Source organism: Lates calcarifer, linkage group LG12, assembly GCF_001640805.2.
Source record: "Lates calcarifer isolate ASB-BC8 linkage group LG12, TLL_Latcal_v3, whole genome shotgun sequence".
In the NCBI taxonomy this organism is placed as follows: domain Eukaryota; kingdom Metazoa; phylum Chordata; class Actinopteri; family Centropomidae; genus Lates; species Lates calcarifer.
In genome coordinates, this window is record NC_066844.1 from 12032466 (window position 1) to 12048469 (window position 16004).

General features: G+C 37.3%; 1 protein-coding gene across 1 annotated transcript in view; it reads right to left on the reverse strand.

The window, feature by feature from the left end:
* Positions 1 to 168: 168 nt before the first annotated feature.
* Positions 169 to 16004, reverse strand: part of phf2 (PHD finger protein 2) — a 48499-nt gene continuing 32663 nt past the window's right edge. The window contains 13 exon segments of the mRNA XM_018681483.2: positions 169 to 2888; positions 3373 to 3679; positions 3787 to 3896; positions 3997 to 4092; positions 4923 to 5242; positions 6077 to 6243; positions 7139 to 7206; positions 7642 to 7820; positions 8005 to 8120; positions 10120 to 10236; positions 10468 to 10812; positions 11839 to 11928; positions 12018 to 12109. Of these exon segments, the coding sequence (XP_018536999.1) occupies positions 2800 to 2888; positions 3373 to 3679; positions 3787 to 3896; positions 3997 to 4092; positions 4923 to 5242; positions 6077 to 6243; positions 7139 to 7206; positions 7642 to 7820; positions 8005 to 8120; positions 10120 to 10236; positions 10468 to 10812; positions 11839 to 11928; positions 12018 to 12109 (2096 nt within the window). The 3' untranslated portion in view covers positions 169 to 2799.

Here is a 16004-nt window from a genome sequence, read left to right on the forward strand (position 1 = left end):
ACATTATTGCAGGAAGTTGATTTAAAAACATTTGCTATTCATATATTTTTTGACTCCATCTAGTGGTTCAGACTTGCTGTTGCTTAAGAGTTTGACAATAATACTGGCTGCCTGACCATGGGTTTAAGGACACAATCAAACCTTGTAAGGCAGTAAACATAAACATGGTGAATTTTATTGTATTTATTTATGTTTTTGACTGAGCACAACTGCATGAGTTTCTGTATACATTATATTTAAACTTTGCAACACCTGTTCAGGATGGTGAAAGGGCATCCATGAATAAAAAGAGTCTGACTACTTGAGAGCACTTTTATGTCGATAGTTTTAATGGTGTTGACTTTGGCTTGCTTTTAATTAATGACTTAGCTAAAGTATCTGCTAAAGCTCTGGGGGAGAAGATCCCAAACTGAGTTCAGAGGATAAAGTCTGGGCTGATTCTCTGTATATTAAAAAAAACAAAAACAAAAAACAAAGCCAGATCAGTACGTGATCAGTGTTGTGCTGGTGCTGAAGTATGACAATGTGAAGCAGGAAAAACATTTTTAGTCTTCACCACAGAAGCCATCACATTGCAAGTGGGAGAGGAACACATTACAAAGTAGGTTTTCCACAGTAACTGTATTGCAAAAGTAAACAAGGCGGACAATCATATCATTCAACAACAATATGTTTGCTCGTCGGAATTTGCCATTTCTCTATGTCTTAAAAAAGTGAGCTATGATCTCAAACAGAATTGTCTAAATACAGAAAAATATAGATTCAGGTCAAAAAGGATTGTAAATACTTACTAGTACTGTAAATAACAGTAAGGGAAGACAGCTACAACAAGTATCATTCACTGTCCTGGCACAGTGGATGCATTTAATAGGTTGGACATACAAAAATAAACCACAACAAAGCAACACACATATTGTACAAATAAAAACCTGAAAATATGTCCCACTGGCAGAGTTTGATTTGATCGTAGTGCATCTCATTTTTGAGAAGTGGACGCATGGTTTACATTTGTGGCTAAAACATTGCTGCTATTGAGTATAGCACATTAAACCATGTTCAAAATGTTCTGACCAAAATAAAACGCCGTGCGGGAGGCATGGACGCATCTGCTTATAACTAATATTAACAATAAAATGTCACATTGGAAATGTTTACCATGGTATCATGATAACGTTGACACTGAGTGAAGACAGGATGGAGATGAAAAAAAGTTTGCTAAAATAGATTCTAGTGTGTAAAATGTTTGTGATTCCCCCCAAACACCCACACACGCACTCATCCAAAAAAAAAAAAAAAAAAAAAAAAATCATCTGCTAAGGGAAATTTCACAAGTTGATGAAATATTCAAAACAAAAACTCTTAAGAATTGTACAAGTATAAAAAAGCTACAAACATTAATAAATTACATCACTGACAATAAACACTTCACAAGGTGCTAGTAAAATAATTCTGAAACCCTTCAGGATACTAGAACTCGAACAAGAGGCTGGTCATAGAAACTTTAAGTGTTTTTTGTTGAATTTTTCCTCAAAGCTTCGTCTCCTGTTCAAACAGAATCACAATACAATTAGCTTTGTGTATGTAAGGCCATATGACAATAACATGTATTATTTCTTCAGTTGTTTTCCAGGCAACACCTTTAAACTTAAGGGGGTGTTTTAAATGAATTTCTGCTATTAAAAAAACAAAAACAATAGTTCAAATATTAGGACTATACTGTATATCCATTTATATATATATATATATATATATATTCAATTATTCATAATTAGCAAAACCAGTAAAAATGTAGAATTAAGCCTTAAGGAGAAAAGATACAAAAAGTAGTAATTTAAAAGGCTATGTACAAGCTACATTCTATATATTGTACTCTGTGAAGCTGTAAAAATGCAGAAAGTTGTTGGTGCTGCCTGCGAAAGCAAAAGAAGAGAGAAAGTATCCCCATGCAACTGCAGACCTGACATGGATGTGGCTTATCATTAGCTACAGGTCCCACGTAGTGTAAGAAATCCTATGCTTTTCATGTCCAAACACCCCAAATCCTGTTCAGCGGGCCCCCATTAACATTTAGTTTTATGTTATCCTGTTTAACTGCAAGAAACATCTAGACACTGCTGCTGTTTGATACACAGCATTACTCATAATTCACTTTGTGCTTTACAGTTGTTCCATTAACTCTCATTTTGACTCATCTATGACTTGACACCTATAAATAAATATAGCACTGATAGTGCTCTGCAAATGTAACTGTTAAAATAAAGGGATAAATGCTTGAGTTGACTCTGATCAACACTGTATTCTACAATACATGGAGAATCTTGGCTGGGAAGGCAGGGAGGATGTCATTTTTCCATTTTTCCAGTCATCAGTATTGCAATGATAAGCTGCATCCATATAGTAGGAATTAATGTGTAAAATCTCCAAACCCTTACCAAAGCGCACATGCAACTGAATCCATGCAAGGGATACTTTCAAAAAATCTTGGAATGACTGCAATGTACTTCTACTTTATGTTTTAGCAAACCCTGATAAACTGACAGCTGTAGTAAAATGAGACATGTTCTCTTAGAAAATATTTATAGTAGGTTCTGTACACTTTAATATCTGAAAGTTATAAAGTATAAGTAGAGGCAAAAACCTATCTGAGTGATGTTCTTAGAAATTGAAAAATGCATGATTTTCTTCTTCTCCCATCTTGTTTCAGTTTTTTTCCATTGTTGGCTTTAATCAGTGAACGGGGGTGAGGTTGGGATGGGACCCAGCTTATGAATTCCCAGTCCTACAACAGTCCACTGCATACTACAGGAGGAGCTTTCCATTTCGATGGATCTTTAAAATCTTTCCAAGTCTTTGTTTGGCTGTTGCCATGCCTTTCTTTAACCGCTTTGCTGTAAAAGCAAGAAGAAAAGACAGGAGATATGACAGAATGTCCAGGTAGAGTGTTAGTGCTTCTGTTGTAGTTATAACTAATAACTTAAACCCAAAATCACATGACTGAAACCTGCTTTGTTTATGTTTCTTCTGATAGCAGGAATGTGTATTATGTCTCCTCATAAAATCATGGCACTATAGCACCACTAGTGGTCAAAACTCCACAGAGTACCTTTAAGCTAGAATATAATAATAATAATTTACATTATAATTATTCTGTTACCAGCAGACCATAAATTTCATAGATTACTTAATATTCCTTTGAAGAGCATAGCTGGAATAATTTCAATTCACTTGAGGGGGGTTGGTTGGGTCAGGTAGCAGTGCTGTAATGCTCTGATGCTGTAACATAATGAATATGGATATGAATTTTCTTCTGCACAAAGAATCTACTGTCTAATTGAGTCTGATCAACCTAACATTACTTTCATTACAACTCACCTTTCGCGTCTGCTGATCCCACACGATCTCCCTTTGCCATGCTGCTGTTGGTGCTAGTGGAGTTGGTGTTGGGAGAAGACATGGATGGTTGCCTCTGGCTGAGGAAGACCCCTGGTGCCATGGGCTGTGGCCCTCCCGGCAACTTGACTGTTCCAGTGTTGAACTCATGGTCTGTCAGGCTGCCATCTTGGGAGTCCAGATTGTGCTCCGGCGAGCTACTGTCCTGAGAGATTTTTGGGGGCTCCTCAATTACTATTGCCTTCTTTTTGGTGCTTTTCTTTTTCTTCTTGGTTTTCTGTTGCTCCTCCTATTGAAAACATATATTTTGTTGAGCAATATTTATTGTTTATCATATTACTTATCGTATTTAGAATCACTCACTAGTATTATGTAAAATATTGTTAATTGACATGCCTGATGAGAGAGCTTTGCTGCAGCTGCGGCTAGTCCTGTTTCTATGGAGGCCACTCGCGCTCCATCTCTTGTCGGCCGCTCTTGTCGGGGAACTGAGGGTCCTACACGGGCTATGATAAGATCAATATTAAGATTTATAACACATTTAATTCATGAAACTGTAAAGTGTACAACTTTCCTCAGAAATATAATGCAATGCAATGCATTTACCTGTTGGGCTGTATGGAGTGTCATCACTGCTTTTCCGTTTTTTCGATCTAGATTTGAAAACAGGATTATCTTCTTCAGACTCCAACGAGGGGTAAACTAAAATACAAATAAGAGTAACAGATTGCTAACATGTCATGCATATAAAGTTTTCAAAATTAAACATTACTGGACAGTTATAGTTACATACAAAATGTGACTTAAGTGCACTCATTTCTGTTCTCCATCTATCCAAAATGGTGGAAGTTTCCAGTGACAGCATGCAGGACAGCTGTGAAACAGCTGTTGGACACCCCCTTCTCTCTGCCTGCTCACAGCACAACCATTGCAATGTAGACATTTTAATATCTGATAATTGGATGATGAAGATAAAAAATGGCCTGTTTACAAAAGAAGAAATGAGTGCCAGCGTGTGAGAAAACCCTCACACTGGCCTGGATATTTCAGAGCGAGAATGTCCGTGCTACGAACAACTAATTAGACTCTAATTAGATGTTCAAAAAGCATGTAAAATAACTATTTGGAACTCATGTTAATGGCTTATTAACAAGCTGGGAGGATCCAAACAACTGTGTTTGGACAGGGTTCACAAAGAAAAAGTTTCAGAGGAAAATTATCACAAATTGGAGCAACACGAAAGGGAGGATTTAGAAAGAACGCATGAAAATAAACATAAACCCTATCATCCAGTCCTAATGAAAAGTTGCAAGCCAAATTTAGATTTAAAGACCCCCATGTTGATCCACTGGGGTCAATGTGTTTTTAACAGCACCTGTTAGCAGCAGTGAGAGCCATGGCAGATAATTATTTTCTCATTCATTTGCTCAAAAAATAACCCTGTGACACTGGCCTGACTTCAGTGTGGTCCAGTCATCTGGTGTGTTCTGAAATTCAAATAAAACAGGAAAAAGAGATACTACCGTGCTTACCATAATCTGAGTCTTTGAAACATGCGTCCATGTGATCCTGGTCGTCATCATAATCCAGACTGTCAATACTGCTGCTTTTCCTGGGCTTCTTCGGGAGCCGCTTGGAGGGCCGCTTGCTGTTGTTGCTGCCACCACCAGTGCTGGCTCCTCCACCAACCTTCTTTCCAACCTGCATGCCGTGCAAGTTGCTCTTCAGTTGGCTATTGTTTTTGGACTGGCTGTTGTTCCATGGCTGCTGCAAGCTATCTGAAGATGACAGGTTGGCCATGGACAGCATGCCCTGAATGGCCTCCTGTGTGCTGGGAGATGCAGGTGGCTGACTGTAAGTACGTCAATAAGAAATACACAACAACATAGCCATTACACAACAGTCAACATGCTGGCAGAGGAGAAGAGCGACTGAGAGTTGTACCATTAAACATCATTATCATTTGATAATGCAAAATATAAAAAAATGTCTTGAGTCTGGAGTAATAAAGGAAAACTGTCAAATCCTAAATATTCTCCATAGATCTGTGATTGTGTTAAGACACAGCTATGAGAATAATTTCCCACACCTATTAAGGTACTAGCGGCTGAGCAAAGTAACTACAAAAGTGCTATAATTAACTGTGGTCCCTTCATTCCCTGCTTTTACAAAGTTCCCTCTTCAAAGCACCAAAACAATTTGCGAAATTAACATATTTCAGCCAATGTTTTACTCATTTGTAGCTTTCAGTGTGGTGCAAATAGACCATCAAGAGCTGAACAAAACAGCAAACAGCAACAGGCAAAGGGAAAAGCCTGGGGCCACACAGCATTTGATGAATTAACACGGGATAAAACAAACATTGACTTAACACAAACTGCAGACAGAATCTGAATTAATTGTTGCTTCAGCCACTAGTTGATTTTTCAGCTCTAAGCAAAGTTATAAAATATAGCTTTTTCATCCAGTTATATCATTGCTGATTGGACCATTTGTATGTCAGTGCATCACCCATTAAGGAGTGTAAGACCTAAATTTCCTTTAATGGGAGGGAAAATGGTCCAGTGGGAGCCATTGGGAAAGTAATGTTGTGCATGTACTGTGTTAAGATGTGAAAGTTCCATTGGTATTGAATGAAATGGAGTGAAAAAGCAGAAAGTAATGACATCAGGGGAAGTCAGTCTACCTGTTGGTGCTGTAGTCAATCCCACCCACTTGCTTGCTCGCTTGCAGCAGGTCAAGAATCCCTGCAGCACTGCTGCCCTTTTTCTTGACCTTAGAGTTGCGACTTTTGACCTCAGGTTTGGCCTCTGTGTCTATATGCAGAGTCTCCTCATCTGAAGATTCGACACTCTTTGGAGAAAGTGGACAGAGTAGAAATAGACATGAGAGACACAACAACAGAAGAATATGGTGCTGCTTCACAGTTTATACATTCTTCAGCCAATTGTCTTGTTTTTATTGTGATTTTATATGTGATTTATACACATTGGAGCTATTTTGTTTCCTGTGTATTCACTTTTTATGCGGTTGTGGTTATTAAAGCACAAGTTTATTTAGATATATACACCATGCATGTTTTAACACATGCAGACAAAACGATTAATGATACAGGACCTGTGTTAGAGCTCTGGTCATTTCATTCAATGTCATGGTTTGAAGCATATTCCTAAAGTAATTCACATTTAATAAAATGACCACAAATCAAGAGACATGTAATAAATCTGGGGCCTCTGCAGTCCTTGAGGATTTGGCTGAAGTTAACTGTAAGACTCCAGCTTGGTTAGAAGTGGAGTTAAAGCTCAGTGAGAGCAGTCAGTGAAACAGCAGATCAAGGTTATGATATAGTTTCCAATGACCTCTCATCAGTAAACATAAGTGCATCTGGTATTAGTCTGTTTCTTCCTATTCCTGTGCTCACGCCACAGCTGTTTCCCTCATTAGTGTGTGGTGGTCCACAGCTTCAGGAGGTTCTTCCTAGGATTCACCCACAATGTTGCATTGCAGCATTTTTGCTGATGTGAATATTTAGTGTACAAAATAGGTACAAGATTTGTGTTGGAGATCATGAGAGGATGTAGCTTTTTGTGTAAATCCAACATTTTATCAACCATTAGTCACTGAAGTCTGTTAATGTACATAGCATAGAATAATGAGATTAAAAACTGGTCAAATATTAATCACTTATGGAAAGAGACACAACATTTGATAAATGTTGTCAGGGATATTAGTCAAAATGAATACATACCTTGGTCACCAAGGGTTGAAACTTTGTTTTTTTGGCTGGCTGCATGGGTTCTCTGATGTCTGACAAAACTGGGAAGAAATTAATTCATCATTGAGACATAGGTTGTTAACCTGAATACTCTTCATTGATGGTATTGATTACTGGTAATGTGATTTGAAGGTCAGGAACAAAGCTGCTTTTAACCCTTTTTTTTAAATTTTATTATGCACCAAAATATGCCAAACTGCTTAATGCTTCAGTATTACAAAAACATTTTTACCTACAGTAAATAAAATATACCCTAAAGCTAAATTATTTCCCTGATTTAGACCAGGAAATATTACATCAAAGAATACGGAACCTACAATAATAATATGACCTAGCATTTAATGCTAGTTTTTCTACTTTGTGACATTGCTGCATACACATTTAAGGTGATACTCTGAAAGTGTTGAGGTTTGATACCCAGCCCTACTTAAATAAATAAACTAAAACACTCCAGGAAATGAGTCCAAAATACTCACAGGAAAGATCTCTCTTAACTGTGTTCTTTTTCCGTCTAATGGGGAATTCGTCAATCTTCAGTTCCCCCTCATCTGAGACATACTCATACTCGTCTCTAACTGGCTTGGTTTTGTCCTCTTTTAGGTTTTGTAACGAACCAAAAACACTTGAGTTGGTCTGAGGTTTCAGCATCTTGGAGCTGCAGAGGAAACCACAGGACAATGAGGGAGTGATACATGGATCAGCCAGGCACTCACAGTGAGAAGTCCTTGAATCAGTTCTGATGGGTATGGTGCTGATAGCCACATAGCTCTGTAAACACTGTAATATACCACAAGAGTGGGTTAACATGCTCTGTGCAATCACAACCACACCGTACATACCTAAGCATTTTCTTGTGAGACACAGTAAAGCTGAATTTGTCTTTATTGCTTGACAGTGGTGTCCTGTCAAACTTGCACTCCTCTTCCATTTTTAGCAGGGAATCTGGTTTACTGTTCTGTAAAGTTAAAAAGATAACGAGCAAACAGGTAAATGAAATGACCGTGATGTTAAATGATCTCCAAGGTGATATTCTTGACTGACTTTACTCTTCCTTATGACTGATATATTAGTGTTGACAAGAATAAAAGATCAAAGTTTATATATTCATTTACAGCTGCGCTATACAATATTCATCATATAAAAAATGGTTCAAACAATTAACTGTAATGTAAAAAGGAGTGAAGGTAGCAATGAACCCCAGAGAAGTATCACCCAGCTCTGCAGTTCTTGTCAGCTTTACAAAGCATTTTCACTAGCTCATTGTTTTGCCTTTCCAGCCAACAAACTATGCATGCATCTTGTTCCCACTGGCAGCAGGCCAGAGAATAACAAGATGAACCTACTATTCATTACCTCACTAGGAACAAACACCTGCCAGACACAGTTAGCAACTAGATGGTGCACACCATCAAAATAAAAACATTTAGCAGTTTAAGAAACTGAAAATATTTTTCTCAAGAGTTTCCAGTAGGCAATAAATAATAAAAAATACAAGACAAATTAATTAATTGATTTATTTACGTTTATTATAAATTGGTTAAATTTATGGAGTGTATAGTACAGATTTTTGTCCCACGGTTTATGGGTTGATTTTCATATATCTGATATTAATATATTTTGTTGTATTTGTTGTCTTATATGTTTGTATAAATACTAATTTAATTTCCAGTGAAACTCTTTAAAATGTACTATTTTACATTTGCTGTTAATATTTGTGACAAGTTTATTTGCCCGTCTTTATTTATTTGCCTTGCTCAGCACTATTTAATTAACAACAATTTAATTGACTCAACCAATATCAGATCAGATTCTTTTAATCTCTCAAATACTGATATTCATAATGGCCTCATCCAAAATCCTTTGTGCTCTTACAAGAAAAACAATGTGACTTCTAGCTTTGGCTCATTTGTGCAGTTTTATTTGTCTCAGAACCATGGGTCTGGTTGGGTAGGTGTCACTATCGCCTTCATTAAAACACATTTTTGGCTCAAATGTATAAAATCTATTTCCTATAGTCTCCATAATTTGATCACAATAAAAATATTATTGTTAAAAAGAATAAAAGTATCATGATGTTAATCTCCACAGATCCATATTCACTTATGACATTTTGTGATCCAGTTCAAACCAAACTAAATTTACTGAGAATGTCAAATGCCTGCCATAAAAATCACCACTGAGCAGACAGTATAATTAATTGAAATCCAAGAGCATGCATTTTCAAATACTGACTCCTCAACAATTTTGTCTCTTAAAATAAAGGCAAAACATGTAGCCTAAAATGGAAATTTCATATCCCATTCATTAGTTAAACTAAGTTAACCTTTTGATGGCACTTTTTTAACATAACATTTAATAATAGCTGTGAACTGCATGAAACAACATGATCATGAGTGAAGAAACATCTAACAGGGTCTCTATTCCATCTGCAAATGTTTGGCCTCATAAGACAGAGCAGTTGAATGGAGATCCTAGGATGGACCACAAACAGATTGACATTGAATTTTCCACAAAATTACAGATCTTTAATGTCTTCTGTTCAACAAAATTACACTTTTGCTCTAAAAAGCCTTCCCAAGTTATTTATCAATAAAACCTTTTTAAAAGATGAGAGCATATGTAAATACTTGGATGGAAGCAGTGAATATGGAAATGGCATAATTACATTAGGTAAACTGGAGGGTAGCTCTAGTGAGCTGCAGGCCTAAAATGTGTGACTAGGCCACATCATTATTTTTGCTGATTGCTTTTGAAGTGATCAAATCACTTTTGGATGATCTTGCATTTTGTTTATCTTCAGCAGTTCAGCTTATAACCCTTCAAAAGTGTTTGAGTCTTCTTTCCTAAATTATACCAAACCAACTTTTGACAGACTGTGATACTATGCACTTTGGCCTGTAAGAAGCCATTAGTTTTAAGTAAAGACAAAACTTCGTTGGCTGAAACTAGCTTACCTTATACTTCCATTTTGCTTCAGTCTTGTTTTTATTCTGCTCTCTGATTTCAAACTTCTCCACGTTGTTCTGCTTTGATATTTCCTTCTCTGACATACTCAGGACATTCTTAGCGGCCTGAAACATATTCATGTATTTGAAGAAAGACGCAATTACTAAAAGAAAAATATTTTTGCACTATTAAGAGTTACTGTGGGTTGCTTTTGCTTTTCTGCATACTGTATACATTTGACAAACTTTCTGCAAGAATACAAAATAGCTCACATTGAGTGAACACTAACGATACAAATAATCATTCCACAACATAAAAACAGGTTTCACTTTATGCTTACATTACCATCTGCTCACCTTCATCTTTTTTGGCTGGTCCATTTTACTCAAGATGTCCTTCGCATGGGACTCCAAAGCTGCGAAGCTGGAGGGTTTAGCAGGTGGCGACGATTCTTTTGCCTTCTTTGCTTTCTTTTTTCCTCCTTCCTTGACCTTTGGTACATTCGCAGGCTTAGTTGACTTGGGCATCTTTGGAGATTTGGGGGGCTTAGGAGGTTTGGAAGCCTTCTTTCTAGCTTTCTCTCTGCTTGGTGACGGGACTTGGGCTGGGGAAACAGGCTCTTCTGGCTCAGAGTGGGTGGATGGTGGTTCTTCCATTGGCACCTTAATGCTGTGCTCACTCTTAATGGCTTTTGTTGCATTCTAGAAGTAAAGTCAATTAAATGTCACCTTGATGAGTTAAGCTGCACTACGGATAAATTAAAAAGATTGAAAATTAATTTGCAAAAAATCACTTTAAAATAAATCAATCATTCAATTTAAATAAACAAACAAAAAAATTACACCATTCAATTTATAGTATTGTGAATAGTGTAAATAATATTTGTTGCTTCCCCTGTGCCACTAAAATATTTGAAAACAGTCATTTAAGCCTGAGTATGAAAATCATTAGTTGCTACTTACCACACTGGAAGACATATCTGGCTATAAAACAATGCCACATGTCAGTTTCCCTTATTTTCCCAATTGTACTCTGGTGTTTATCATAAGATTAAAAAAAGATATTGTAAGAACTGTAAGTAATGTTGAAATACTGTTTGTGTCAAATAACAGACAAGAGCCATGCCCAACAGTTGATTATTGTTTGTTGTAGATGATGTCCCTGTAATATACCCTCACACTGTCACAGTATTTCGGTTTAGCAAATTTTCTTAATTTGTGCCTGAACTCATACTGCTTCTAAATTAAGATATAAAATACAGAATTCGAAAATTAAACTACTTTTCAGGTAATTTTAAAAAATACTGCTACTTTTTCACCTGAGCAAAAAAGGCAAAAACAGAGGACAGGACAACCTGTGTGCTTTTATACTTTATCAGCAACAAATGAAGTAATGCACCTCATGCCATGATTGGCACTGAAGCAGAATTCATACATTGTCCAAAAAGGAAAGGGTTTGTCCTCTGAAAAACATGAATATCTAGAGGTCAGAGGAGATCACCAGATCACTGTGGATAATCCCCTGGATGACAAATTTCATATAGAGATTCACTGGAGGCTGACCACTAGTAACTGCGATATATTTGGACAGACTCTCACTATCATTTTGATGAAAAAAAGATAAATCTCTCACTGTCACCTGGGGCCAACACAGTGTAAAACTACCTGATGGAAATTTCAGAGACTGGTTCATCACATTATGTCTAAACTTAAATAATTTCAAAATACCTCTGACAGTCTGATCAATTTGGCAAGATCCTTAATGAGCTGTGATGGTTTCATGTTCTCTGGAAGCTCATCTTCATGTTCCAAAAGGGCCTGTCGAGAAGAAAACAAAATAAACCATTACTTCTGTAACATTTGAGATGGACAACTGACACTGGATATATATCCTCATGTATCCATACCTGCTTTTTTGTCCAAACTCTGAAGGCTCCATTGATGATTTTGGCACCATGTATTAGGTATGGAGCTGGTTGCTTATTTGCTTTATGTAAACCTACAGCAGAAAAAATGCAAATGTTACTGAGCGAATTGTGACCTTTAAACTTTGAGAAGTCAAGGCCATTACCTTCAAGAAAAAGTATAGTACACATGTTCAGTACAGCTGAGATTTACAAGATATAACAAATCAGCCTCTCACAAACAGAACAAATGAGCTGATACTCTTGTTATCTGACAATCTTGTTATAGACACCATGTGAAATTATTGCACTCGTCAATGAACAGGAGATGGACTCTGTCAATGGTGTGACGGTGTGTTTAGATTGTCCTGTTACCTAAATTTACCAGAGCTGAGTCGCAGAAAAGTGACAAGTTCTCAAGTAACATAATCAATATTATCCTGCTCACCCAACCTGCTTCACTGTGCATCTACTGATGCACAGATGTTGATGTCTAATGTGGCTGGACACATGGTTTTAAAACAATGAATGAAAACAGTGAAACCAGACTATAAAAATGTGCATGTTCAGTGTGATGTAAAATTTGAGCAGTTTTTCAGGAGTCCACAAGATTTTTGTACTGTACATGAATGAAAACCAAGGGCTGACTGAAACTACAGGAGAATACACTTTATCTTCCTGACTGCTCTCTGTGGTGTTTCCTATGCACTTGGACATTTGAACATTTTTAAAGAACTATGAATGTATCCTCAAGTGCAGTCGCAAAAACTATGATGGTAAATGGACTGTACTTATATAGTGCTTTTGTCTTTTCGACAACTCAAAGCGCTTCACACTACAGATCACATTCACCCCATTCACACACACATTCATACAGCACTTGTTCTGTATATTAGTGCTCACACACCGATGACACATCGGCAATTTAGGGTTCAGTATCTTGCCCAAGGATACTTCAGCACTGGAGGAGCCGGGAATCGAACCACCGACCTTCTGATTGGTGGGCGACTGCTCTACCTCCTGAGCCCCTGAATGACAAAACTCTCATGAGACTCTCATGAGGACCACCCCAAAAAAGGAAGCATTACCTCTGCTGCAGAGGATACGTTCATTAGAGTTACCAGCCTCAGAAAGCACAAATTAACAGAACCTCAAATCAGAGCCCACATAAATGCTTGACAAAGTTCAAGTAGGAGACACATCTCAACATCAGCTGTTCAGATGACCCCGTGTGAATCAGGCCTTCATGGTCGAAGTGCTCCAAAGAAGCCACTATTGAGTAAGAACAAGAAGAGGAGGAACATCGCTTGGGTCAAGAAACACAAGGAATGGACATTAGACCAGTGGAAATCTGGAGTCCAAATTCAAGATTTCTGGTTACATTTTGCATTTCTTTGTGAGATGCAGAAAGGTCAGTGGATGGTTTCTACAGTACATGTGTGGTTCTCACCGTGAAGCATGGAGGACGAGGTTTGATGGTGTGGGGGTGCTTTGCTGGTGGCCCTGTGGGTGATCCATTCAAAATTCAAGGCACACTTAACCAGCATGGCTACCACAGCATTCGGCAGTGACATGCCATTAGGGCTGCACAATTAATCGTAATAAAATTGCGATCTCGATTCAGAGCTCTATGCGATCTAATTTCTAAATGCCAATGATTCTGGTGCATTCATCAGGGACACCAGCTTCAACAAAATGATAGCTCTATCTTTTCCCTCAGCAAATGATAATGCATGGTTACACCATGTGATTCAAAGCAGCAGAAACCCAGCGAGAGCGAGTGACAGCAGTTAATGACAGTGTGAGACCCGAAGGTGTGTTAAAGCAAATCACAAACAGCAAAATGAAAACCCTACTGTGCATAAAGTTGGCATCTTGGTTATAGCTCAGTTATCTCTCTCGCCGACCTGCTGACACTGATTTTTAACTTGTCATAACTCTGGTAGTTTGAACTTTAGCTGTGTTCTTTCGGCGGCATGCAGCTCTTGACAACTGACATTCTGTGAGTTGAAGCAGGATCTTCCCAACAGATGCATTGAATAGTGAAATAATTACTACACCCGTCAAGCTCCCATAGGCATAAGGAAATTACAAACGTGATCACCTTCCACTTAGCCAAAGATAGGGCCTGTTCTATATCAGGCACCATTATATCTCCTATTCTGCTTCCTCATGTATCGGGTAAATGAGTGCCAAAAACATACTGAAAAAAGTTGTGAGAGAATCGTGATCTCAATTCTAAGCAAAAAAAATTTGTGATTCTCAATTTTTTCAGAATCATGCAGCCCTACATGCCATCCCATCTGGTTTGCGTTTAGTGGGACTATCATTTGTTTTTCAACAGGACAACAGATGAAACACACTTCAAGGCTACGTAACAGCTATTTGACCAACATGGAGAGTGATGAAGTGCTGCGTCAGATGGCTTGGCCTCTAAAATCACCCAACCTAAACCCAACTGACTGACTGATGGAAAACCATTTCTGGTGACTACATGAATCTGACTGAGGGAATGCCAAGAGTGCCAAGAGTGTGCAAAGATGTCATCAAAACAAAAGTTGGCTACTTTGAAGATTCTAAAATCTAAAATATATTCTGGTTTGTTCAACACTTTTTTGCTTACTACATTATTCCATATGTGATCCTTCATAGTTTTGATGTCTTCAATATTAATCTACGACATAGAAAATAATAAAAATAAAGAAAATCCATTGAATGTGTCCAAAGATATTCTCTCATCTGCACCATGGTGGCTGGACAGTCAGAGACAGAAAACACTTGCCTGGATCAAAGTCTGTGCAGTCCTCCCATCATAGTTATTATGAATATTAATAATATTAATTAATTATAATATGAATTAATATTATGAATATGTAATGTATATTCAGATTTTTAGTTTACAATGTGTTTTTATGTATTTTTAATATATATCTGACTTCTGACTTGCAAACTTCTCCTATTTAAGGGTATGCTGTGTTTGTATTTATGGTATTTTGTGTATTATACTACATTCTTGTGTATATTATAATTTATTATTAGTCTGTTAATACATAATAAATAATAATTATAAATACATCCAAACACCAAAACCTGCACAGCATGCATAAAGCAAACTTGTGAAGACAAAATAATTTGTTTTTAAAAAGCTTACAGACTGGGAAACCTTAAGGATACTGGACTTTTGAGACTGATCAAACTGAGCAAACAGTCAGTGAGTCAGCAACAGTCAGCAAACACATTTCTAGATGACCGCATATCTTTCTGCACCGATTTTTAGAAAATCTTTCTGCAGTGAATTTTTTTTTTGTTATTTGTTAACTGACATGTATGCAGATACCGATACAATATGCTAATATTGGTCCAGCTGTAACTCTTGATCATTCACTTTGCTCAACTTAGTTCTAACTTTTGGCAACTTCAACTCACCAGTCTACTATTTACACTACAGACTTGATTTATGTGAAATTATGCAAACTCAGTTTTAGTGTTGATCACCTCTTTACTTTAAGTTTAACAACAGAAAGTAATTGTCCAAATATCTAATTAGCCCTTTGAAATGAGATGGATCTGCAACCAAAACAGTAAGTTATTAATATGAGCAAGACAAAATATCAGCAGCAGTGAACTAAGTCTCTTTCTCGAACTGAAAAAGTGAAGTTAAAAAGAATAATGTTATATTAATGGCCAGGCCTTGTGTGTTAGAAGTCGTGTGCACTGTGTACAATAGCAACCTGGATTTAAGACACACAGACATCCAAAGAAAATGGTGGAAACATAAACAATTGGCCCAAGCCAGCTGAGGGGAGTTTTAACATAGGCTTGTAATGGAGCAAATGATTCTAGCTGGGCCAAATCTTTTGAAGCTAATCATCTGTGAACTCAGCAATTCACCGATTTAATGACTGAAATAATATTAGAGCATCCAGCTCCTCATCTGTGCAGCAGACATGCAGCCACACGCTTGTGCGGCTTGGAAAAAGATATTTCTGA